Source organism: Cyrtonyx montezumae, unplaced genomic scaffold, assembly GCF_038088225.1.
Source record: "Cyrtonyx montezumae isolate F1298 unplaced genomic scaffold, pur_monq_1.0 scaffold_3, whole genome shotgun sequence".
Taxonomy (NCBI): Eukaryota; Metazoa; Chordata; class Aves; order Galliformes; family Odontophoridae; genus Cyrtonyx; species Cyrtonyx montezumae.
The window spans coordinates 155,956,083-155,982,990 of NW_027072034.1; the positions used below are offsets into that span (position 1 = coordinate 155,956,083).

General features: G+C 39.4%; 1 protein-coding gene across 4 annotated transcripts in view; it reads right to left on the minus strand.

Annotated features, from left to right (window-relative positions):
• The window catches only part of CELF2 (CUGBP Elav-like family member 2), a 375,872-nt gene that overhangs the window by 254,579 nt on the left and 94,385 nt on the right, over nucleotides 1-26,908 (minus strand). For 2 of the 4 annotated variants that reach the window (XM_065743742.1, XM_065743743.1), the window contains exon 1: nucleotides 1,436-1,639. The exons of 1 other annotated variant lie outside the window; for it this stretch is intronic. In XM_065743742.1, the coding sequence (XP_065599814.1) occupies nucleotides 1,436-1,542 (107 nt within the window). In that variant the 5' untranslated portion in view covers nucleotides 1,543-1,639. Of the gene's footprint in view, nucleotides 1-1,435; nucleotides 1,640-26,908 lie in introns of those variants that run through there. One more of the 4 variants, XM_065743744.1, reaches the window with a different exon arrangement.

The window sequence follows — 26,908 nt, forward strand, 5'->3', positions numbered from 1 at the left end:
GACTCCAAATTTTTTAAAAGCTTTGTAACAGTTTCTTTTCCTGATGCATAATGTCTGTGAACATTTTTCCAGATGCAAAACAAAAACTGTTAACTGTTTGGATCCTAAACTATGGCTGTCAAAATAGATAGATAATTCATGAAATGTCATATGAATAATTTGTTAGATTTTGGGATACGAGTAGGAATCATCCAGGTAAATTATTCTACCTGACCTTAAAAATTCTAACATATGCTAATAGCTGGATTATAAAAATGGAAAGTAGCATAGGCTTCCACTTTGAGATCTGATTTATCATTTTTATTGCATTTTCATTACCTAAACAAAATTAGAAGCAGTATCTTCAAAACAGCAGTTAAAGTTGATATGATCGGGCATAAAATCATGCAAGGGCACATTTGGCAACTATGCATTCACCAGATTGACAGCAGTATTGTAAGCTTTCAGAATCAATAAGTTTTCTCTTCACTGTTAAAGGAGAGGTTGGTACCAATAAATCTCCAACTTAATGCCATGGACATAATTGTAAGACGCAAACCTCCCCCTCCCCACACTATTAGCGGCGGATCTCAGATGAAACAACCTTCACAAATTAGGCAATAGACTTCATATTGTACTGCATGCATGGAAAGATTAAGGGAAATGAAAAAGGGGCTGAGAAAAGGAAAGAAAAAACACAACAAAAACACCCCATCGCCAGACATACATTAAGCTAGTTTGACAGCACCATTGTTCAGCTGTCCCATTGTCAGACCAAAAGATGTATTCAGTGCTATGATGTCTGCTAGCAAATAAACAAAAGACTACATTTTTCAAAGCGGGGTGCCAATTCCAGCATAATTCCTTGTGTGTGTGTGTGTCTATGTGAGTGTGTGTTTGTCTGTGTGTGTGTGTCTGTCTCTGAAAAGAGAACTCGGTGCTGGCCCCCCGCTAAACCTTGGAGCATAAAGAATATACGTATAATCCCACATACGGAAGTATTTACATATTTTTAAAACATCCTCAAGTGGAGAGGAAGAGGTAGAGCATTAATAACTATTTACATAGGCTAAGTGAAAATTAAAGTGATATTTAGGGCACTAGCTCTAATATGGAGTCTCCCTGAGCTTTTTCCATGCTTATTCCATGCCCAGTGCATAATAATGAAGCAGGCAGAAATATTGCAAAGGAGGTGATAAAAGAAATACCAGCTTTCATTTAGGAAAAACAAATTAAAAAAAGATATTTAAATATTATTTTTTTTCCTCCTTGCCCTCTCCGTACATTTGTCGTCATACATGAAATGTGCGGCTCTAACTCATGGAAACACTCCCTGCACGCAGCAATGCCTGTCTTTTCCTTTAAATAGGGAAACTACTTAATACCCAGCACGGTTATAGTTGCAGCGGGCCCAGGCAACTCGAAAGCACGCGTTAAAACAAAGGAGACAACATACCTTAAAAGCAGCTCCTCATTTCTCATAGTAACAGCGGATTTGGGACAGCGCATGCTTTCTGCACCGATATTCTCAACAAAAGCCAGTTCAGAAGTGCGCTCAAACATCAATGCCACAGTAGCTACTCACTAATGGCTACTCTTTCTCTCTTTCTCTCTCTAGGCAGACGCTGAGTGGTGGAGCAAAGGGGCCCCTGCAGATTCACTAAGCAGAAATAATCCTCTCTGACAAGTTATGTTGTCTGGGCATATTTTACATTAATGCACTGTGCTGCCTATAGGGGTCTTGTTTGCATTCACTCTAGCCTAGCTGGTGTTAGCTCTCTTAATTACTATAAAAAAAATAATTAGTGACAACCCCCCCCACACCTCCCCTAAAAAAAAAAAATGTAATGGAAAGAAAAGGAAAAAAAATATATGGGTGAAGGAAGGGAGTATTCCCCCCTCTCCACCCCCCCCCCCCCCCCAATTCGGAAATATGCATGCTTGATATGGATCTTTTGTTTGCCCCGTGAACTCGGTGAATACAGTGGCAAACAGATGCTGCAGTTCGCGAGGCTTGTGCACTTGAAGGGAATTGGGTTAGAGGCTCTTTCTAGGGCTTTGGTGTCGCAGCTGGAGCTCTTGCTCCCTGCCTCCTTCCCTTCCCTTCCCTGTTCAAGGCTGAGTGGCTTTATGGGACCTGCCAGCTCGCATCAGAGAGACTGGGGAGTATTCATGCAGGCACCTGGGGATCCTCTGCAAGTTTTCCCTTTATCTGAGCAATTTTAACCCCTCCAAAGCACAAATCCTTTACATTGCTTTAACAAGTAACAGTTTGCTTGAACCCAGCCCCATGCACTTGGTTTGGCAGAGTTCTGGCAGACAGGAAGGGGGTTGCATTATTCAATGATTTACTCACTTCCGATGTATGAAAGGAGCTATAGCGTGACACTGATTTCAAGGAAACAGCCTTTTGGGGCCTAACTGGGAGATCTGCCATGTGATTTAGAAATTGGTTGTGGACTTCTCAGTTGCCAGGGTAGTCAAAGAGAGGTTTATATTCACATCTTGGTTTCAGCTTCTGGCGCTGCTTGGTGAATCTTTAAACCATACAAGAAGGGGTATTTTTTTGTTTGTTTTCTTTTGTTTTGTTTTTCCTTCTTTCTTTAAAGTGTCTGTGTTTCTGTTTGTTTTGAATCTACATCAGATACTTGAGTTGGTGCTTATTTAATAGACAGAAAATGTCAACAAGACCTTGATGCTTTTTTCAGCCAAAGGCTTTTCTACACCACTGAGGCAGTAAAACGCATCTTAACAACATTTCTCATTTTCTCTGAGGTCCTGTTCATGTTGGCAAATGTAATACTCAATGAACACAGTCTCCAAAAATTAAAGCTACTCAAAAAGACCATTAGGAGTTAAAGATGCTAAGCTGGAAGGAGATTTGGACTTGAAAACTTGAATCCAAACTTTCACAGACTTTCAGCTATATCTGTGGTTGCTCTTTCCTTTATTATACATTAGTGTCTTAAAATGTCTTCCTGTGATATCCTGATGTGGTGATACTGCTTCTATCTGAACAGAACTTAGCATTTGGAGGCTTGATCTTTCTGGTAAACTTTACTCTGGGAATGGAGGCAAAGAGGGAGTAATCACTGGTGTAAATATACTGGTAGCAACTTCTTGCCTTCCAGATAACAGCTATAAACGTCTATTAAGGTCGTAAATTTTTTTTTGCAGCAGAAACCATCCTTTTGTTCTATGTGTCTCATTTAGCGCTGTGAGACCTTGGGATTAATTTCTGTCATTTTGGTATAATATTTGTCAAATGACCAAAAGACAAGTGACAAAAACGAAGCTAGGCATAATTACTTTTAATGATGTACAAAGAGATGAAGACAGTAGTTTAGGAAATATGAATATCATGAAGCAAGTCAGGAGAAGGCAGGTTTCGGTTTGCTTCCCTTTTCATCTGCAAAATATGGCCAGGATTCTAGTTCCTCTTGTAATAAAAAAAAATAGGAATTATCATATTAATGATTAGCAATTCAAACCAATGCCATGTTAAAATGTCACACTCCAAGGTCAACTGAGACATTGCTTGTGCTCCATGCTAAAAATAACCGAACAGTGATGGAAGACAGCCAGGAAAATACTAAACTAGCATTACAGATTCCATACCTCCTGCCCCAAATGCTAAATCCATTACTACCATTTTCAAGTATGGCCACCAGCACTCCAGATTTCTCCTTCACCATTTACCTTCAAATGACTTTTGTCCAGAGTAACTCACCATGACGCCTGGGCTGCTCCCGATGTAGAGGAGGAAGCAAACACTAGAGAATGCTCAAGAATATACAGCTGAATGGGAAGTGTCAAACAGTCTGATAAACTGCTATAGTTTTCCAAAAATATGGCAAGTATCAGCATCTTAAGACACTACCGGCTGCAGAGACAAAGATTTCTTTTCAGGCTGAAGTAGAATGGCTTCCACAGAGCCCTTTGGTGGGGAATCAATGGGCTTCTGTTGGGCGGCTCTGCACAGTTGCAAGTTCTCCATCGTTTCTGTACTTAGAAAGAAGGCAAAGCAGCAGCAATAGGAAATAAAGTGAAGTATTAAGGAAGGACTCATCTACGGCCAAAGGAATAAATAAAGGAAAAGAAAATAAAACCCACAAAGCGGCAACACAGGCAGACAAAAAGAACCTACGTTTTCTATCACACATAATGAAATGTCTGACAGAGCAACATCTGCAGAGGGATCACAGCTGCTGAGGATGAGAGGGAATATGAGTATTATTTTTCAATTGTAAGATATACTAAGCAGGAGTGCCTTTAAAATAATATGGCTTAAGGGAAGATTAAACCAGATGCACGGGGCTTTCTGGCTTCTTTCAAGATGTAAGTCCAGCTGTGGAGTTTAAATACAACATTTAACAATAAAATTGATTGTAGATTCGTAACTGATATGTATATTTTGCAGAATGTTAGACACGAATTACATACAGCGGTGGGCATTAGAAATTTAATAGTTTAGTTGCCCTGTGTTTCAGGTAAACCCAAGCCTTCCACATAGGGTCTGTGAGTTTGCTCAAGTAATTGTGTGCGGTTGCAAAACCTTGAAAGACCATAGGGATACCAATCATTTACAGAGGGAAAAATGATTAAAACTTCTGTAGCAACCTGTAGCCATATGAGTGATTTATATCAATTAAAAATCTGTCTTCTGCTCTCTGCTTCTAATTTAGACTATTCTTTGTCCATTCTGTAAAATGTTCACATGTCCAAAACACAATAGTTTTTTGCTAGTCTAAGCAAGCAGTAGTTCTAGTCAAGCAACAAAGTACATTTCATGGCAGAAAAATGGTGGACAAGTGTCTAGGACAACAGCCTGAAAATTATGAACGCAATCATTAGAGTAATAGAAAGCCTTGATTCATTTTCCCATTTTACCACATGTCCCTGTATCAGATCTTGTGCAAGTCAATTAACCTCTTACTCACATCTCCATCTTTACAATGGAAAAACCCAATGAACTGCATAAAGCACTGTGACAATAAATACACAGAACATTAACAGCTATTTAAAAGTGTATTATTGAGAGTCACACAAGTATTTATGTCTTCTCCCCATGAGAGGAGCCTATGTTCCAGTTATCTGATGTACTGTGTGGTTATTTAAGCTCAAAGTACCATTGTTCTGTATAGGTGTGAAAACCTACTTTTCTAATCTGGTAGCATTTTACCGGTTTTGATAGTTAAATCCCACCTTTGATGCTGAGCAATTAGTCTAGGCTAGTCATACAGGGTTTCTCTACTTTTGATGCAGAAAGTTTAGTTGGGCTAAAGAGCATTACCATGTCTCCACTGACTCCCAGGGGATTAGATGCATAACTTTTTGAGACATACATTGGGCAAGATGAAATCCACCTACATCCTCAAAGCACAGGTGAGAAATTCCATGTTTCTGCTTCAGCATCACCAGGCAGGACCCAAGGCCCCATGCTATAACCATCCTAATACCCTGAGCACGTCTGGCACATGCAGATGTGGTGTCTGCAGCGCTCAACCTGGAGCTAAGAGGGTTCTGGGTTTGAAGCCTATGTACTAGAGCAAAAAGGAAATCTACCTCAGTTTCAGAAATGGTGAGGGATCATTCCAAAGTGCAGTCAGTTCCTTTAGGCACTTCCTCCTAAAATCTCACAACAAAATGAGCAACTCAGCACCCACAGCTCATACTTTATTAGAAATTGCTGAAAATGAGACATACTGCTGCTAGAAACCGAGTTCCCTGAAAACTTCACCAGCCAATGTGAATAGCAAGAAATAGGCTCCAATTCCATTGGCCATGTCTTGACAAGCTTCCTCTTTGCTCTTCTTGAGGTTTTTGCTTGTTTTTACCTAGAACAAGTTATCATGTGTTTGCCTCAGTTTCCTCTTCTGATTATTTCTTTATTTGTTATTTATTTTTTTGTTGTTTGTATCGTTTATCTTAGATAGCTCCATACAGGAGATAAAATTTGGTCCAAGAAAAATTTACACTTAGGAGATCAACAGCGAGGTGGGCTCTCCCACACTTCTTAGCTGCACCCTGCATGCACACACAGATGGGTAAGTTTCTTTGCTGCTACAGGATTTAATAACAAAAGATAACGAAGCACCATTTCTCACCACTATATATCCTAATACAATGTCATGATTAAACATATTGGTCAATTTTAGGGGAAGCTGCATGCTTGCACATCGTGCTGTCTTTGGGACAGATCCGTACTGTACGCGTTACATGCGTTAATCATGCCCACAGTATCTGGAGGTCTCATCTCTGTGCACAGGAAAAGGAAAATTATTTTCGAGCTCCTGCAGTAAAGATGCAGCAGATCATAGTTGTTTATTATTATTGTTGTTGATGTTTTAGGCGTGCAATAAAAACAGTCTAACATTTGCCAGTATCTTCCTTTGTCTGCTTTGGCAGATCTTTTAGATGATACGCCTAGCTTTCCTATCTGAGTCATGGGAGAAGCAATTACTTACAGACCTACAAAATGCAGGTCAGACTGGATGATGCAAGAGGTCTTCTCTAGCCTTACTTCTTCCACCTGTCAGCATTCAGAGAGCATCATGAAAATAAAATATCACAGACAGAAAACACAGAAGTTCAAAATGTTGTATAAATGCTGAAGATTAATATTTGGGCAGCACGGAAATAAAAAGTTTCCTGTTTAAAGCAGAAACAAGACTGCTATCAACTGCCTCTCTCTGTGTTTGAAAAGGTGTATGCTGCCTCCCCTAGCATTCAACACCGCTGACTCAGAGCATCTCAGCATCTGGAAGACAGGGCCACGGAAGGAATAAAATCCTCTATTTACTTAAACGATGCGCTCTGGTGCTCCCGCCACCCTTGACAATGAAGGGACAAAAATTGCAGCTTGTGTCTAGCACAGAGTCTAACACGTAAATGCACATCAGTGTGTTTTTTTAAGACAATACATCACTTCAAACAACTTCCAACCGGCCAGGTTGTGATTACAGACATGGCTACTCTACAAAGCAAATAATTTATTTGGAAAGCTCTACATATCATAAGAACATCTGGCCAGCAACTAAAGGGAAGGAGGAGAAAGCTGATCAAAAGAGCAAAGAGAAACAGAGAACGCAACAGAGCAGCAGATCTGAAAGAGAGAGAAAAGAAGGCTGAGAGAATGAACACACATGCTTATAGAATCATTTATTTTCCTCTTTAATTTAACATTTACTTGAGGTATAAGTAGAACCTGCTTTGTCTTAACAGGAATATCTTTATTTCAGACTTGTAGTAATGCCAAGATCATCACCTTTAGATGCGCCATGTGGAAAATCAAAGAACCTGTGTTCTTATGAGCAAAAGCTAAAGAAAGTGAACTTTCATAGTATATACAGATGTTTAAACTGTGTATGTGCACATGCATGACAGACTGAGAACTATGCTAATAGTTACAGATGAGAATTTAATGGCTATTCATCCTCTTAAAATACACCTAGAAATGAAATCACATTTAACATTCTATTGTGCCTATTTTAAAATGACCTTATGGTGCTCAGTGCGAAGGGAGCACTTCACACACCCATGAAATATATCCAGCACCGAGAATGACCATGGATATTTAAAAACAAGGTATAAGAGAGAAAGCAGTGTTCAACAGAAACTGATGTACAAGTGAAAATGAAACAGAGGTTTAATTTCTTGGATCTGGTGTCTAGATGTGTGGACGCATCTACCAAGAGAACCTTTAGCAATGAATGCAATGTGAGAAATCGACATTACTCCTACACTGTCTGACATGAAATCTTGGCTTATTGGGTCACCTCATCATTCATCAAGTTGGCAGAAAAGGTAGCTAATGTAGCATTGTCCTGTATGTCACAAAAGTGATCTTACATTGCAAATACTGGTTGAGAATTCTTGATCTAACACTACTACCAAGTTAGACTTTGAGGAATCAGCTATTTACAAATTTCATGGTTCTTTTTATATACTCTCAGAAGGGAAGAAAATAGATTGATTTCCATGTAGTTTCCATAAAAATGAAACTAATAGTTACAATATCTTTTCCATTATTTTGTAAACTTTTAGTATAAACACTTGTTTCAGAAGCTTTTACTCTCCAAAATTAACTTTGTTGTATGATTAAAAAAAAATCATGCCATTTCTTTAAACTGTCTACCTTCTATTTTGTATAAGACGCTTTTCTCCTTTTCATGTTTTTTCTTTAAAAGTTTATTAGCATTGCTTAAAAATAAAAAGTTGGAGTAAAAATCTTCAGTTAGGTTTACTATAGAATACATTTTTTGACCTGTCACGTCATCCAACACCTGACGTTTTTGTGCAAGATGTTCAAAAATCGGTTAGTGATTTTTAGTGATTTTAGTCTCTGGATTCACAATTCCGTAGATTCTGTGGTTCAGAATTAGAATGTTAATTTGTGAGGAGGAAGAAATAATCAGACTGAAGATGGAGGCATTTGAAACTCTCTGATGTAAAACCTGGACAAACTGATGTTCTAGTCTAAATGATTCCTTTAAAACATCAGAGTGTAAGGTTCTGAAAAGAAAGGTTATCAAGTCTGAAGTTACTTTTATTAGTATGATGTGTAAATTTAAAATGAAATACATATTTTCAGTAGTGAACTACCCAACTAGGAAAAAGCATTGCTAAAACCCAAAATTGCTACATTAATGGAGACAACGTAAGAGGTAGCATATATCCATTTGCAAACATCTCTTTCCTGTGCAAGGTAGACTGCATTTGCCAGCTTGAATGTTTCAGTGGAAAAAGATGTTTATATACAGAGGAAGGAAGGTACACACTAAACTGAGTTTAAATGATAAAGGTATGATCCCAGCTCACAAACATGAGCTGAATCCCAAGGTGACAATTCCTAATTCTGAATCCCAAGGTGACAATTCCTAATTCTGAATCCCAAGGTGACAACACTTTGTGTGACCAAACTCTTCACATTGCTGGTTTCTTCAGATGTACTCCGGCCTGTTGTATGGGTAACTTTGGGTACTTAATGGAGAAGCCCAAGAGTGTACTCACCCTTGGCTCCATTTACAGCCTACAGAAAAAGCTAGATTTCTCCCCTATCTTTTCCAGTTCATCCAACCAAAGAATTCCTTCTGACTACACAAGAAGTACAGGTGACTACTGTCAAATTTAGCATGTCCATCCATAACTGGATGAGAGGTCTCCAAGTCTATCTTGTCCACAAATCCTGCTTCCTCAAGAATATTTGGGCAACAAGGGAAAGCTTGGCAATGATGTTCTATTTGGAAAAGGGCTGCACTGTACTATGCACACTTCTTTCTAACACGGGTCTGTGCTTTTGGGACACTCATCTTGGATTGTTTGGCAGAATGCATGGTCGCTGCTCACAGTCTTATGAGATCCCATTCACATTCAGCTGCACACAGACCTTCAGTGCTAGCAAAACCTTCAGAAGAACCTGTGCTCTGATCTTTACAAGTGCCAAGAAATCTGTTAAAGCATTTACATATTGCAACTTTAAATACTTAGTAAATCTCCACATCATTTTGTAATTTCAGTGTTCTCAAATCCACATCATTTATGTCTTCTGCTAGGCCAGATCCTGCAAAATTTGCTGAGTGCACTTAACTCTAAATTAGCACCCTGTAAAAGCAGTTCCTCCCTTCTCCTCATATGCAGTTATATGTAAAATGTACACCCAAAGTTAATTTCTTGCTGACCTTGTGCTGATTAATGCAAATTAAATTACATGCTAATTGCCCCAAATGGTTTGCACGCAGCCCAGAAATCAGATCTTTTTGCTGGTGGTAAAACACATCCATGATTTTTACACAACAGTCATATTAAGTCATTGTTAGTCTTGCAGCATCTTCAAAAATCAGATGGTTTTTTTTTTTGTAGTACTTTTTAGAAAGCAAGGAAAAAAAATAACCTAAAATAAACTAAAAAAAAAACATTATTAAGTTCTGATCCTGTCTTGCAGAAGCCTCACTTCGACCTCGTGGGAGGAATTTTATGGCTCGTTCAGAGCTCAAGCTCCAAGATGCATTTTACAAAACCTTGAGCCAGTTTTGTTAAACCCGTCACTCCCTAATCCCCTTGTGCTTGTCAGCAGAGTACACAGGCACTTGATTTTGGACGTCTGACTTGATAAGGAGTGGGGGAAGTAGGGAGGGAAACAGGGATCACTATTTTAGATAGATCTTACAATATTCTTGCAATTCAAGAGAACACGGAATTATTTCAAACAGTGATATCAGGCAGAGAAGCTCTTAGAAAGGGGCAGTGTATTCTGTTCCAGGGTATCAGTGTCGTTTTGGCACTGAAATTGAATCCCGGTCATCAGACCTGATGTGTGATGGTTTGCCGGGGCTCTGCTTGGCAATTGGCATGGGGATCAAATGCAACAGCAGGTAACGCTCTGCTCCTCAGCTGTCCCTGGAGTGGCTGATGTTTACAATGCAAATGCATTTTGTATTTGTGTGCAGCAGCGGGGATAAAACTTGATTTATGTCGTAAGGAAACAGGACAACAAGAATAAACAAGGTGCTGTTCAGGAGCACAGGAGTTTCTTCTTCACAGGCTCTAGTGAAGTTGTGTTCCCCTCCATACTTTGTCCCAAAGTAGGCGAAGAAGATTATGCCCATTTCATAAAAGAATTTGAGACACAGAAAAGTGAATTGCTCAGAATTATGCATGCAGCGGATACAGAGCTGAAAACAGATTTTACTGAGAGAAGAGCAATGCATTCAGTTTGTACTCCTGCCTGAGCATTCAGGTCTAGAGGGTTTGTGCCTGTTCTGTCCCAATCATGGCCAGTAAATGCTCAGACCAGAAACACACAAACTACCCACTCCACATGCTACCAGCCACACAAAATGTCCTTACTCCAGAAACAAAAGATGAGATTTGGCAGCAAACAGCCAAATACCCACAGTACAAAAGGTTATAAACATCAGACCATAGAAAGGACAAGAATGTTGAAGTCTCCTACCTAGTCATCCAACTGATCAAGTAGGATGAACTGATAAAAAGATGACATATATAGATACGGTAATCCTAAGATGACCTGATTCCGAAGATTTTTTTAATAGTCTTTTTCATTATCATTCCACTATTAATTATTGCTGTTTCTCCCTTCCTTCTGTTATACCCATGTCCCTGTTTGGCCTGGTTTTGGTAGCATACCTCTTTTCTTAGATATTCTTTACTTCAGCTTCTACTACTAGCTGAATGCCAAAATCCAGGCCACCCACACTACATAATTATGGCAGCACAATTCACTCAGCTTTAAACATGAGTTGAAAGTCTATCATTAGAAAGCTTAATAACAGATACCTGAGTACACAAATCTCTTCAATTCTGAGACAAAAGCGTGACCACCACCAACATGAGCTTTGCTCTACAACACTGACCCTAAAGGTCTTGTGCCACTGAGTAATACAAGTATTCCCCTTCCAAAGTCTCTCCTGAGCAGAGACTGTCATGTCATGCTATTAAATTACGTGTGATGGGTCTGTCGTTAGGATTACTCTGTAGGAGAGAGAGCTTGGAGGCTGCCAGATTCATTAAACATCTTCACTGGGACTTCATGGGGGCCTTTCGCTTACCCTGAACAAACAACAAACACACCCTTTGTGCTCAAGAACAAAGGGAGTTTTTTGCACTTTTGTTTGATGCCACTCACAACTCGAGATTAAAGCTTGTGCTCTGTATATTTCAAAGTTGTCTCTCCCCTCCAAAGCTGCTATTCTGGCTGTTCACTAGGCACTTCAAAAAGGCTTACAGCTAAAAAAACCCCAAACAGAACAATATTAATAACAATCAGCTTCAGAAGTGCTACATATTTTTGGCATTTGAATGCATTTCACTTGTAGATATGACTACAAAATGGAAATGAAGTGCAGGAGTAACATATGCAGGAACTCTTGTTTTTCACTTTGCATCAGTGATGCAAAATCAAGTCATGGCTTCTTTTACAGACTATATGTCTTGATGCAACTGAAAGATGGATGTTCACTGATATATGCTACAGATTGTTTGATTTTGGATGGCTTTTCTGAAATCTATAGCATATACAAGTGAACATCCATCTTTCAGAAATCGCATCCGAAGCCCACCCACGTGAAAGGGCACTTTAGCAAGTGTCCACCTCCCACACATGGAGGAGGATATCTAAAATGAAATAAGGTGAAGGAAATCTTCTGTCTTTAGTAGTCAGAACACTTATCCTAGAGTTACTCATCTACCCTGAGCTGGAAGACAGTTAGGAAGCAGAATAAACCCCCCACAACTCAGGAGGAAACAGTTAGTGACCTGCAACCCCGTGTAGACTGTCACAAGCTCATGGGGCAGGAGGAGATCCACCCGAGGGTACTGAGGGTGCTGGGGGAAGTGCTGTCCAAGCCACTTTCCACCTTCCAGTCCTGATCAGCTGGAGAGGTTCCAGACAACTGGAGACTTGCCAATGTGATGCCCATCTGCAAGAAGGTTCAGAAGGAGGATCCAGGAAACTACAGGCCTGTCAGCCTGAACTCAGTACTGGAGAAGGTTATGGAGATCATTTTGAGTGTGATCAAACAGCATGTGCAGAACAACCAGGAAATCAGGCCCAGCCAGCATGGGTTCATGAAAAGCAGGTCCTGCCTGACCAGTGTCCTTACATGACTAGGTGACCCACCTAGTGGATGAAGGAAAGGCTGTGAACATAGTCTGTCTAGACTTCAGTGTACTTTTAACACTGTCTCCCTCTTAGAAGTCTTTCCCAAATTTAATGATTCTATGATTCAATGACCTGCTACTAAATAGGAGTAAATATTGTCAAATTCAGGACGGAAACACATGATATTTAGTAAATCCAAGGAGCACTCAAACTTAATGCTTCAATTGAATGGGAAACGCTTTCCTCCAATCACTAGGAGAAAAATAATTTAAAGTCTTGTCCACATCTTCTCTCAAAACAGGGTTTTGACTGACTCAATACAGGGTTCATCTGACCCAGCTTGGCTCTTCCCAACCCGTGAAGATAACAGATTTTTCCTTGCTTGATGATCCTTCTCCCAACCCCAAATACAGAACTTGATTAGATAAAAAGCATCACCTCTCACAGTGGTTATTATTAGTGGTTATATTCCTTGGAATATAAACTTTATACGATGAAGTATATGAAGGGTCAGATTCTGCTACTTAAATCTTTTGGTGCAATCTAAAGATGGATGGAGCCATTCTGGATATAAAAGCTGTCCACTTTATCTGAGATGTCAAACATTAGATGACAGCATGAAGGTGAGAGGGAAACACACAAAAAAAAGTGACTACTCAAAAATGTTTTACAAAACAAAGGACTGAATGTTTCAACAGTTTTTCTATTCAAGAAATTGAGGATTTAAGTGCTGCCCTCTGCAAACTCTAGTTCAAAGTCTCCATGAGTGTGAATTTGTTTCTTATGATTCTGTCATAACCTATCATTAAGAAAAAAGTGTCTTTGTTTTCCACCTAAAACACTAGATTTTAGGAATTCTGTATGTATGAGCTTTTCTTACTTTTTTTTTTTCCCCAATAATCATCTTTCTATACTGCATTTGGAACTAGGTGTCTACCCAAGCTTTTGGATTATCTTCACACTAAAAGCACGCACACCATCTATTTATTTCTTGAGCCATTTGAGCCATCTATCTTGGAAGACACTTTTATCCAGGTGCCAGAATGTGACTGAAGGAACAGCACATAGAAATGTGTGTAGTGATTTGAAATGTGCCTAACACATTTAAAAAAGTATGTGTGGATTCGATTTCTCATTTAAAGCCTTTTCTATTCCAGTCATGCTTAGAAGTGTTGAAAATGTCAACTATTTGTGATAGCCTGATGTTTGGAACTTCTTCTGGGGCCTAACACAGCTCATATACAACTGTGTCAAGAAATACCACAGAAAGTTTTACACATCCAAAAGATACAGGCATGACTGGGCAAACCCTGTGATGCAGACATGATTTCTGAGTGCTGGTTCTTGCCATTGGTCTATCTGATGGTACTCACATATCTCATTCTAAAGCATTTAGGTTTTCTGATGATGCTAAGTCTACAGGACATATTTCAAGCTCTTTACGTTTGACTAGTTAGAGAGAAGAATAGAAATTTAAGTTAAGTTAGAAGCCCACCTTGCTATACTTGTTCATTAGTTCCAGGATGAAAAGATCTAATTATTGTAAGCAGCAGTAAACATGGTTAAATCCCCACATTCTTGCCAGCATACGCTCCATTGGACATAAATTATGCAGAAAATGTATGCACTGATGTGGATTGGTAGCACAGTGCTTTAATGCACAGCAGCCCTATCATTAATATTAGGTTTGCTTTAAATAATGAAACAAAAGTAAAAATGCTTCCCAGAAGACACAAACAGTAAAGATGGAAAGCTGTAGTGTGGACAAGAAAGCAAGCTGTGTAGTTCAGAGCATCTTAGGAGTTAATCAAGCAGCCAGGGGATGCACTCAGGGAGTTTCTATTCCCATTCACTTATTCAGTGTACTTTAATATTAGAGCTGATCATGTTGAAGTTCACTGTCACGGTCTAAGATGGTGTTACAATATGCAGATCACTCTAGCTCTCTAGATTTCTTACTGTACCAAAATATCTTTAGCTTCTTATTTCCAGTTCATAAGGCTTGACCAAAAGGGAGACAGGGAAAGAGCATACCTGGAGATGATACCATTTTCCCCAAACAGCACTTACAGGCATTGTGCTAGGAAATGTGTTAAAACTACCAAGTTGCTCACTGATAACGATCCAGGGGAATCAGATGGGAAATGGGACAAAGAAGTGTGAATATTTAACACAAGATTTGTATCCTGACAAAGTCAGGATGCATCCAGGGAGTGGGGCAGGTCTGGTTGGAAGCAAATAGTCTGAGACCCCACCATTTAAATGTTTGTTGGGATGGAAGTACAGCAATACCAGCAAAGACAAGTTTTTAAGACAACCAACGATTTCTTTCAATTGCTTCATCCACTCTCATTGCTTCTACTCCACTGCACTGCTCACCCATGAGCACATGATACTCACATAGAGTAGATGAAAGCACCCCAAACCAAAATTCTGCCTATTAGCCTTCAAGATTTGTCCTCTGGGCTGAAATTCCTGTGGCTGTAGGGCACCGAGCTGCTCTCTGCTGTATTAACTCTCAGGACAGAAAAAGTTGCCTATTTTAAGCTGAGGTACTGAAATGCAATGCAAGGAAATTGTAAGCAACAGCAAGCATTGAAAGACTGGTTCTTGGCCTCTATTCCAGACAGAATAAATAAAAGACAACCCTTGCTTTTCCAGAGCCTGCAGTTCATACACCACAAATCTGTTGGAGAAGTCAAGGGATTCTGGCCTCAAAGAAAGGGTTATCTAACATTTTACAATAGTAAAGAATCTATTCCATATTCTTCTCAGCACAGTTCAACTTCACTTCACTGAGAAGTTCTTTGAAGCCCTTGACCTCTACTTTCTGAAACAGAAGAAGAGAAGGAAAACATACATTCAAAATAGATTACGATATTCAGCTGCTCCTAGGAAATTCTCTATGCAGCACCAGTAGATCAAATTATTTTCATTATATCATTTGGTCACAAAGAATACTGACATAATTAGGAAGCTAAATAGCAACAGTTTCCTTCTGCTAAATTTGCTGTAGCTAATTTTGTTAATAAGACTGATAATTGTTTTATGCTCATTCAATATGTTAAGTTTACCTAATACTAAAACCAATCAGAATCTTTAAATTAATTTTTGTTTCATTTCTAAAGGAATCAATGTCATTATTAATCATAAAAGGAGTGCCGAGTCAGAGGATGATAAATCTCCTTTGGGCTTATTTGACTTTCATATTTATGGTTTGGATAAGGTTATTATAAAGGAATTTTCAAGAAGTGATTGAAGAGGAAAGAGAAGAGGGGGAGCTAGGAAATACTGCGCTTGAATGCTACACTGCTATTGACTTCAGAAGAATGCATGCCAACAGTTTGATTTCTTTAAGTTCTGCAGATTTAAGCATGGCAGAAAGCGTTCAAAATAAAACAAACTGCTGAGAGTGCTGGGCTACAGAGCCCTAAGATGTACCATTTTCAAACTAATATGTTTGAGAGTGGATTTACAATTTCTAATACAATTCTGTATTAGAAATAGTGTAGCCAGCAGGAGCAGGGAGGTGATCATCCCCCTGTACTCAGCTCTGGTACGGCCGCACCTCGAGTACTGTGTTCAGTTTTGGGCCCCTCACTACAAGAAGGACATTGAGGCCCTGGAGCGTGTTCAGAGAAGGGCAACAAAACTGGTGAGGGGTCTGGAGCACAAGTCTTATGAGGAGCGGCTGAGCGAGCTGGGATTGTTTAGTCTGGAGAAGAGGAGGCTCAGAGGAGACCTTATTGCACTCTACCACTTCCTGAAGGGGGGTTGTGGTGAGGAGGGGGTGGGCCTCTTCTCCCTGATAAATAATGACTGTACGAGAGGGAATGGCCACAAGTTGCGCCAGGGAAGATTTAGATTAGACCTGAGGAAACATTTTTTCTCTGAAAGAGTGGTCAGGCACTGGAATGGCCTGCCTAGGGGGGTGGTTGAGGCACCATCCCTAGCGCTGTTCAAGAAGCGTTTAGATGAGGTGCTAAGGGATTTGATTTTGTAGTTCAGTGGGTAGGGATAGTGATAGGAGGATGGTTGGACTAGATGATCTTGTAGGTCCTTTCCAACCTAATGACCCTATGAACCTGTGAGAACAGGTGAGGAAAAGATCTGCGGGATAGAACTGACGGGATTTTGCATGCCTGGCACCGATGGCATTGCTTTTAAAGCATTAGGAAAACAATCGCTCAGACTGTGGCTGCCTTTGTTGCATTTCTAGCTTCTTTGCAAAAACTTACACTACAGCAGCTCTTTCAGCTACACTTCCACAACTCCATATATGATAATGTGATGAAAAGTCCGAGAGAAATGTGTCCAATTTTCACAGAGCCGGTGTTGCCCACATTGCTTTTTACATGCTTTGACAGGATAAGGTCAGTGCCCATTGGCTGTGCGAAGAATGGGGAATGACATCGGTGCTGCTATTGTCATAGTAACGTTCAGACCCAGCTCTGGGAGGTGGCAGTCACTGGGCACTGTGCCATGTCTTAAAAGACAGGACACACTGTGCTTTCAGGTTAAGTGCAGAACTGTATTCTACTGTTGTCCTGAAAGACACACATGGCATGTTATGCTGAAATGTTGGTAATCTGAGGTTGTTTCCCAGAACTTATCACGCCTTCTGATGAAGAGGATTTTAATAAAAGCTGAACGGCACGCATTGCTTAAACTGAATCCAAATTCAGAAGCAAACCAAGAAAACCCAGGCACCCCTCAACACAATCTATCACATCTTGCCCCCATCAAACACTGTATACTTGGTTTTTGAACTGATATGGTGGAATACATTTTACTGATAAAATACACAAGATATGGACATTTAAAACTGAAATAACTTCAATATGGATCATACAAAAGCATCTTTTGTCTTTTGTTGTATATTTTAAGAGACAAATCTATCAAAGGAAAATGTTATGATAATGTATTACCATGCTGAGTTAATTGTCAATTGCAAGTTACTTAAGTGTACTTTAATGATATGTTTAAAGCCTTATTTTCAACTCTAATAGCTATTAATGGTAGGAAGAGAAAATGAAACCAATTTTCCCTAACTTAAAGTGGAGTTCTATTAAGCATAAGCGAACAAAATTCTAAATATAACAAATTCTTTAGGTATTCCATCTAATGGGAACCCACACTGTCCATATTTCTGTCAAGCTATAGACTATTTTCTAGGCAGCCCTTATGTAAGATTATACAGTATCAAGTACGTCAATGTTAGAGAAGTTGGATTCAGTTCGTCTGATGGTCTGAAATCATTCTCAAGGACTGAGATGGGTGAACTGAAGTGAGAATGACATCACCACCCAAAGGATCAATACAGTATGAAAAACCAAGGGACATTAAATATGGTTTTCAAAGATTGCTGTCTCCATAGATGGAGAACAGTGTTTCATTGATAGTTGACCCTACATCAGCACAGTCAAGTGCAGCTTAACAAATCCTCCTAACATCTAGTTAGTGACATCTACACTTAAGCTCAAAAAAATTGTTTTGGGTGTCAGGAATTCAATTCCTAAATAATTTCCATTTGTTTTCATTTCTCTTCATCATATCTCAGCTCCCTTGCTATCCAAATGAGTGGATTTTGCTTATCTTATGTAATTTAAAGGAATATCACTATCTTTAATCATTTGTTGTTTTACATGTCAAGCAATATGACCAGCATATGACAGAAAAATAATGAATCTTGATGGTACTTTCTGTTCTGGAGATGTCATGAAAGTGAACAGCTAATTGCCAGGTGTTTGCAGGCTTTCTAGAAAAGATCTTTCTTTACTCAGTAATCAATATCCACAAGAATAAATCTTTTAAAAGTAACAAGCACAGATGACAGCATGACATCTTCCCCACTCTCCCGTGCTCGTTTTGTAAACCTGATAATTCTATTAAGGTATTTAAGTGGCAAATAATTTCATAATTAAACATCTCAAATAGTTAGCAATTTGAAAATCAGCTATTGTCTGTCTTTAGGTGTTCTGCAACTTTCTTCTACATGACAAAAACATCTGTTTTTTCATTACAGATGTACTTTTTGCACTAGCACTTCTGAAACAGGTCTACAAAAACCAATTCCTTGCTACTTCATTTTCATTAAGAAAAAATTGCAAGTCAGCTTTTCCATCTAAGAAACAAGGAACTCATTAGGAAAAGCCGCTTCACTCCATCATCAGATTTCAATATGCTTAAATTAAGCTAATCTTAAATCTTTTATCTACCTACTTTACTCCAGCAAAGTCATTGAGAAGGAGATTTTTAATACCACTGACACTACAGTGTTAATTCTCCTTTGTGACTATTTTGTTGTTCCAGATCCCAGAAATGGGGTATGAACCTGCCAAATGTCAACATGTGTTCTTGTTTATGGATTTCTAAGCTTTTCTTTTCGTTTTGTTTTGTTTTTTGCTTATATGGCATTTAGAAGCAACCATCATACAGCATCAGTCAAATTTCGTAAACAAATGCCCTTGCTTATGCACATCTGAGAGAACATATGTTTAGCTGTTTGTTGCCACCTTCCAAACAAACAACATAGATAGAAACCTATCGTAGTCATTCTTTATATTTTCCAATAAATTCCAGTAAGAAGATAAACTCTCCTGTACTTCAGCAATCTTGTCACATGCATGTTTAGCCGCATATGTTGGAGGCAGCCGTGCCTGGCTGAAACAGTAAATTGTGAATGTGATTCCTACAGTAGGAACACAATCATATTGTTTTTTTTCCAGGGACAAGACTCTTGAATTGACTGTTGTGCCCTCTGTTTGTCGGTTCAGATGAATGGAGTAGATGAAACATATAATGTCCAGCACTGGCTTCAAAATTGCCCTCCGCTTCATACAGAACGTCTCACCTGAGTAAAAATTTGAAGCCCTGATGGTCTAAAAGTCTGATGGTTTTGTTAACTAAACAGCCCAAACCCACTTCAACTCAACTAGGGTGAAGAAAAAAAAAAAAGGTCAAAGCTCAAATGTCCCTTCCCACAGGAGCCAGTAGTGAAAGGAAAACGATTTATGCCATTTGAAGAGCAACTGGAGCTTCCACTTGCTGCTATTGGCTTTAAGCTTGTGCCAGAAAGCTGCAGATTTTCACTCGTGGAGTGAAGGTACAGAAGAAAGGAAGGAGGAAATTCAATACTGTGTAAACAGATACTCTACCTGAAGGGGAATAAAAAAAGCACCCAAACTGCAGTTAAATATTTACACTTCTGGAGATTCAAGCAAAACATCAAATCAAGCCGTACTGTTAAGAGCCCTGTTCCCTTCCTCTCTGTTCTTTCTTCATTGCTTTCTCCTGTATGTGCTCTTCTGCTGCCTGCTCCCTGCATTGAAAGCTGCAGCTACAAAGAAAGATAATCTGCTGAACAATGGGGCTGGAGCTGGTGGCTGGGAACCCACCTGGTCCTTACATATGGAGATACATCTGCCATGCCCTCTGTGAAATCCATTTGTGAAATGTTCCTAAAGACCAGTTATGACATTTTTGGTTCATAAGTAATTTGTTTGTTTTCTTTCTTCCTTCCTTCCTTCCTTCTTTTTTTTTTTTTTTTTTTCCTTAAACTATTTAGCTATTTGGGATATGCCATCATTACTTTAACATAAAAACTGTATAAAGTCAGAAGGATTTTTTGTTGAATTTTGTTTTGCATAGAAGATTAAGCTTCAATTTTTCATAGGTGTATCAGACTACCTCACTGCAGAAAAGGCCTGGGAAGAAGGTGGCAGAATATTGCACAAAGTCTTCTTATGTTCATGCTGTGCATGTGATGATCACAGCAACATCAAGACTTTCCTGCTTGAGTCTCTGTCTTATCACCTAATTTCTTAGTGCTCTTCAGCTGGGACAAGCAGGAAGCAAACAATATGGTATTATTAACTTAACTCCAAGGCACTGAAGTTTTTATTTCATGGTAACAATATCACAAAATTATTGACAGAAGATGATACTCCCCTTGGCCAAACCAACACCTTTATTTCAAAATTGCCAGAAGATGCTGTTCAGGATTGTTTTGGGGAAAATGAAGGAGTAAGAATTTTTTTTCAGTTGTTTTTCGTAACAATCTACCTTTCTTATCAACTCTCTTTAAAAACATCACCAAATAAAATCTCTCAGATGTATCTGTACATTTAGAATTAATATATTTAGAAGACCGTCATATAAGAAGATGACATCTTACAGAAAGGGATTTCTCTGCATATTCAGCTAATTATTACTTTCCATACCACCAAGTCTGTCTGTGTGTTTTATTCTGAAACAAAAACTAATTTTGTAATAAGCAGCTAAGGCTAGAAATGAGATTCAGTGGGTCACACTTAATCCCTTTTCATCACTCACCAAATCAATCACTTGCTTCAAAAAATACTTAATTGCCAAAACAAAACAATTAGCAATGTCAAACAAAGCATTTTCTTTTCCCACTCTCCCTCTGGTTCATCAACATTCATCTGCCTGCCTCACAGATTTGCAGATGCTCTGACCATCCACTCCTGTTAAAGATCAATGAAAGCAACAGTCACACAGAAGGTCTGAAAAATCAGGTCAAAGCTGGGCAGCCATAGTTAGTGGCTATTTCCAAAAAAACTAGGTGCTTCTAAAATACTGTGTGCATGTGCCATGCAGTCACCATGCTGTAATTAAGACGGTTTATTTTGAAAAATAAATTAATTAAATAATGACTCTTAAATAGTTATTTTTTTTTCTTCGAAGAAAAAGTGAAATGACTGCTTTAGCCATGCTAGAGAAGTCAAGGATGAAGTGGCTTTTGGAGAGCTGTACAGGATAAAAACACTGCAGACATAGGCTTATTATTTGTGTATTTATTTAACACAACAGATTAGATTTTTTATAGGGCTCCAAGAGACATAAAAGCCAAGGGGACCCAGTGACACCAGCTGCCTGACATGGCACACACAGAAGATATCTCGTTTGATGCTCACTTTCTGTCCTCAGTTGGAGTCCTTCCCCCACAGCATCCTTGGCTGCACCTGCGGCAGGAGCAGCTGGCAGCACAGCACCCCAGATCCCTGTCTGCAGGGCTGAATAGCTTGCAGAAGAAAGGCAGGCCACCTTCCCTGCTCCATCTGCAGTAAAAGTGAGGTTACTGGGTTATAGGTTGTGTTGCCTTGAATGAGCTCACTCCTAGGAAGGGCACCAGAGCAATGTGGGGTCGCATAAGCGAAGACCTGTGCTCAAATGAAACAGTCTGGCCAGGGTGGTGGTGGAGTCACTGTCCCTGGAGGAGTTCAAAAAGAAGGTACATGTAGCACTGAGGGACATTGGTTAGAGTACACGGTGGGGATGGGTTCACAATTGGAGCAGATGAGCTTAGTAGTATTTTCAAACCATGATTTCAGTTTTCCTATGAATGTTGCAGAGCAGAAAACCCTCGTCAGCACTGAAATTTGGTATATGTGGGCCTTGTTCCCACTCATACATGTCTGTCCCTTGTGTTACATACATAGAACCCTGAACGCAGGAGTAAATTCTTTCCTACAGCTGCTTTATATTCCAGAGAGAGATAAAAAGACTTTAATGTGGAAGATAATCACCCTTCCCATTCCCACACTAGTATGTGTATTACAAGTGCATGTGAACAACCTCCTGAGAAAAATGTATACTAGATACTTTACGTGTTGATCAGCTTTACTTATACCACACAGCAGCTTTATACCAGTGTCAGCAATTTTCTCAGATATATTGGTTTTATTACTGCAGCCCCCATTGGCCCTACTCAAGCACATGAACCACCTCAAAGACCAAAGGGCTTACAATCTTCCTTAATTACATCAGTATAAATGAAATCAGAATTTGGTTTTGTTGCTTCATTTCCCAGCACACGGTTACTGTCAGCTTCGGTAACTTCTCAAACGAGTTATTCCTCTGCCATGAAATTCAATGGATTTGTTTAAGTTCAATAGATTTTAATATCATGCTTGCAACAAAGGAGCAATCCTTTTTCTTCGGAGGTGTTTTATTTGGTAGCAAATGGGCTGCCACACATCAATTACAAACAATGTAATCAATTTAATCTTTTCAACTTCTCCAGAAAAATAAAAAATGAACTAACAAGCAAACCCATGTCTCCCTCTCTAAAACCTCAGTTCCCGAACACAAACCCTTGAATGTATGTTCTCCCAGTACTTCAAAGTTTCCTCAGGTATCTGGAGACTTCACTATCCATGAAACCTAAGGGAAATTATACAGTGATTGACTTCATCGTTATTGCAGTTTGACATTGTGCTTCTCAACCTCTGGGGCCTCAATTCTTATTTGAATTACGCAGATTAAGTATAATGGTGCTAATGAAATCACTGTCAGTTTGTAGAGGTGTAAGTCTGAGAACAGATTCTGCCCCAAAACTTAAAGCCACGGTCCTTAAAGCAGCTTTCTGAACACTGATGTTATTTGGTAGATTACATTGCTTTCAAACTGCACAAACTCTGCTTTTCAATTTTACTATTTTAGCTGGATCTAAATGTTTAGGCTGTAAATCTGTATTACTAAATATTCTCCAGCTGCTTAGGATCAGATTGAGAACATGCATTAGATTTTTGTGGAGCTATTCTTAAAAGAAATAAGAAGAGTATATGTAATCATTACTCCTGATGCTTTATATAATGAAACTGCTCGTTGCTTCAGATTTTCATGAAGTTAAAGAAAAAAAGTCTAGTCAGTCTACCCACTCTAATTGCTTAATACTTTCAATAGTCATTCCCTAGATCTTCTCATTCCTACCTGGAGCAATGAGGAGCAAGGCAGTCCATATTAATCTCATTCAGACATCACTTACTGCCACTTACATAATTGCATTCTAGACAAGCAGAAGGGTTTTGGAGTCTGAAAATCATCAATATCTTATTTTTATCTGTGCTCCAGACACAAGGAGCATCACTATGCGGGGCAAAGAATAAAACCAGCATTAGAAATAACAGTTTGGCCTTTGGTCTGTTACAAACCCATCTCTACTGCAAGGTCTGACATTCACTATAGCTCTAAAAAGAGGTCTCTGAAGCATAAACCCCAGTTAAGTAGCTGCAAAAAAAGAAAATCCATACAACAGAATAGCTACTGCAGATTACTGTGGGTAGTTTAAGACTAAATCCAGCACTGAGAGTACAATTCCAGCAAAACATACATGGCTTTGGACACCCTGTTTTGGCTGTCCCTGCTTGAGCAGAACATTAGACCAGGTGGACCCAGAGGTCCCTTCCCAGCTGAACTACTCTGATTCTGTGAATATCAGATGGATTTGTTCACTGTATCCCTCTGTATTCTGATCAAGAACACTCTAAAGTACCTATCACAAAATTCCCAGACTCCATATTTTAAAAACCAACAAGTGCAGTCCCCTGCACTGTGCCTGACAAAGTAAAATCTTACTTTCCCCAATGCACACTGGCTTCTGTCACCACGTTGGACTTTCCAGGCCATATTGACACATCCCTTAGAAGCAGGTTCCCCAATTCCACCAGGTGGGCACACACTCATCTTCACACTGCTGATAATGCACACGCCCGGTGCCTGAACCAGGACTTGGATCTGTCACTTCTTTTTAGGTCAGGATCATATTGTAATTGCACAATGTGTGTCAGAAAGGTAGCATTTTGAAGAAAGAGATTTGAGTAATTAATTCTGTCTCCGTGAGACCTACATCACTTTTCAAATTGGTGCATTTGTTAGTGCTGCTGGAACTCCAGCTTCCCCTCCTAGGCCATTTCTCAGGCCATGCATGGCCCCATGCCTCAGCACAGCCCTCTCTCTCTGAGTTTGTTTTAGAAAGCCATTGAGTGTGTTTGCAGCCTGAAAAGCCAACAGTATCCTGGGCTGTGTCAGCAGAGAGATGGAAGCAGGGAGAGGGAAGGAATTGTCCCCATCTGCTCTGCCCTAGTGAGGTCCCATCTGTAGTACTGCATCCAGGACTGGGCCCCCAGCTCAGGAGGGATACAGAGCTGATGGAGTGGGTGCAGAGAGCCACAGAGGTGGTCAGAGGGCTGCAGCACCTCTCACATGAAGAAAAGTTGAGGGAGTTGGGATCGTTTAGCTTGGAGAAGGCTCTGAGGAAGCCTCATTTGAAGCCTTCCAGTACTTGAAGTGAGGTTACAAGCAGGAAGGGGACCGACTGTTCACACAGTCTGGTAGCGGTTGGACAAGGGAGAATGGCTTCAAAATAAAAGAGGGGAGATTTAGGCTTGATGTTAGGAGGAAATTCTTTACTCAGAGGGCAGTGAGGCACTGGCACTGCTGCCCAGAGAAGCTGTGGGTGCCCCATCCCTGGAGGTGCACAAGGCCAGGTTGGATGGGCCCTGGGCAGCCTGAGCTGATGAGGTATCCAACCCATGGCAGGGGTTGGGGCTGGATGATGTCTAAAGTCCCCTGCAAGATAAAGTAATTTAATTATGTGATTCTATGAAGAGCAATGCAATGAAATCTGAATGTTCAGCTAACGGACGGGAAAGATTCCCCAGGGTTTAGTCACATTCTTCCAGTTTCTGTCCTGCCTCTCTTCCCAGGACATTGGGAGTCACCTGAAAGACATTGTGATAATATAAACTGTTTTGCATCTAAATCACAAACGGCTTTTATTAGCTGTCATTTTAGAAGGATACCATTTCAACTGCTAGGTCTTACAAGGACCTTTATGTTTATAAATGTACTACAAAACCCTGGAACAATTTATGTTTATTTATGTCCAGAAGTTGCTACACATATATAAAAAATACTTCTAAGACACAGCACTGCAACTACATTTCTAAAGCAGCATTCAAGACTCCCCAGCATTTTAATTGAAGATGCTTTTTTATTTTCTTTTTTTTCTTAAGCTGTATATACAATCATCTCTGAGGAGTGGCATGAATGCAAGAGAAAGAAGTTGAAGGCAAAAATATTTGTTCAGTTCAAACAGCATCACATGATGCTACATTCATGATGGCATGCCTTTAAAAAGGCACAGTCAAAAATGTGAAGGCTTCAGTATATTCATCTAGTATCTGTTTTGGGTAGCCACTCTATGCTTTGATCAGAGAGGTATATTTAGAAAGGACTACAAGAGACAAATTATTTTTCCAACAGATTTATACCTTGTCTTCTGTCCACCGATTATCCAAATTTTCACTTTTAAGAGCAAAACACAAAACAAAACAAAACAAAACAAAAAATAGCTCAGCACTAGTCAGATAAAACAAGAGATATTATATTGTGTGCCCATAGCTTCAGAGGACTTGGTTTTTCAAAACACTGTGCTCATCTCTAAAGTCAGTGAGACTTAAACAACTGCTGTCATGCTTTGCTGAAATATGGTCCTGAACCAACATTCAAATTAAATAAAGAAAGAAGTTCAGAAAACATCAGGCACCCTTTAAGTTTCATTCCTACTCAATGGACGGGCAGCCACTGGAATGGAATTAAGTGGGATGGGAATAAGAAAGGTGTCAGGAATAGGAAGCGGAGAATCCACTGCCAATGTACGTAATACTACAGGCTCTGTTTATTTAAAAAAATAAAGGTATCTAAATCTATTACGGTAAGTAATGAATTCTGTCACACTGCAATGACTAGAAGACGATCCTTGTAGAAATCAAAGCACTATCTCTTACATTTTTAATCAAATGGTATACGGGCTGACTATCATGTTATCCTATTCTCCACTGCCTGAGGTTGCACAGAGTACCTAGAATGCTGGAGAAACTGCTGTCTGCACTCATACTGCAGCTTGGGAAGAGGAATTTCAACCTTTTAGCAATGATGAGAAGATGGTCATCTAAGATGGAGTCTTCAAAGAAGGCAATGTTGGTTTCATCTGAACAGAAAGTTAAAATTTCCCATCTTCAATTCAATTGCTCTCTAGATCATTGCAGAGACATGGCCTAGACCTTCTCTCTTTGGATATACTTTTATTTTACTACCTCTCCTTAGTTTACAGATCCTACAAATTCCTATGAAAGCAGCTTGATATGTGTTTTTTTATTTTTTACTTTTTGGTTGGTTTGGGGTGTTGGTGGATATTTTTAAAAAGCCTTACCTTTTTATAACCTTACTTAAACCCCTTGAAACTTGCCTAAACAAATTAAAATGCAGGTCAGAAACATAAAAGGCAATGTATAAACAAGTACCAAAAACAGATTTGTTTTCAATATCTGTGTCTGCAAGAGCTGAGAGCAATTTCAAATAATACTTGCACTGAAAAAAAGCAGTGATTAATATATAAAAAAACTTCAGTTGCTCTGAAAATCAGACTGTTTTAAAAAATATTTCTAATACTTATTTCAATATCTTGTCACATGGAAATCACCTGAACTCTTTATTTCAGTG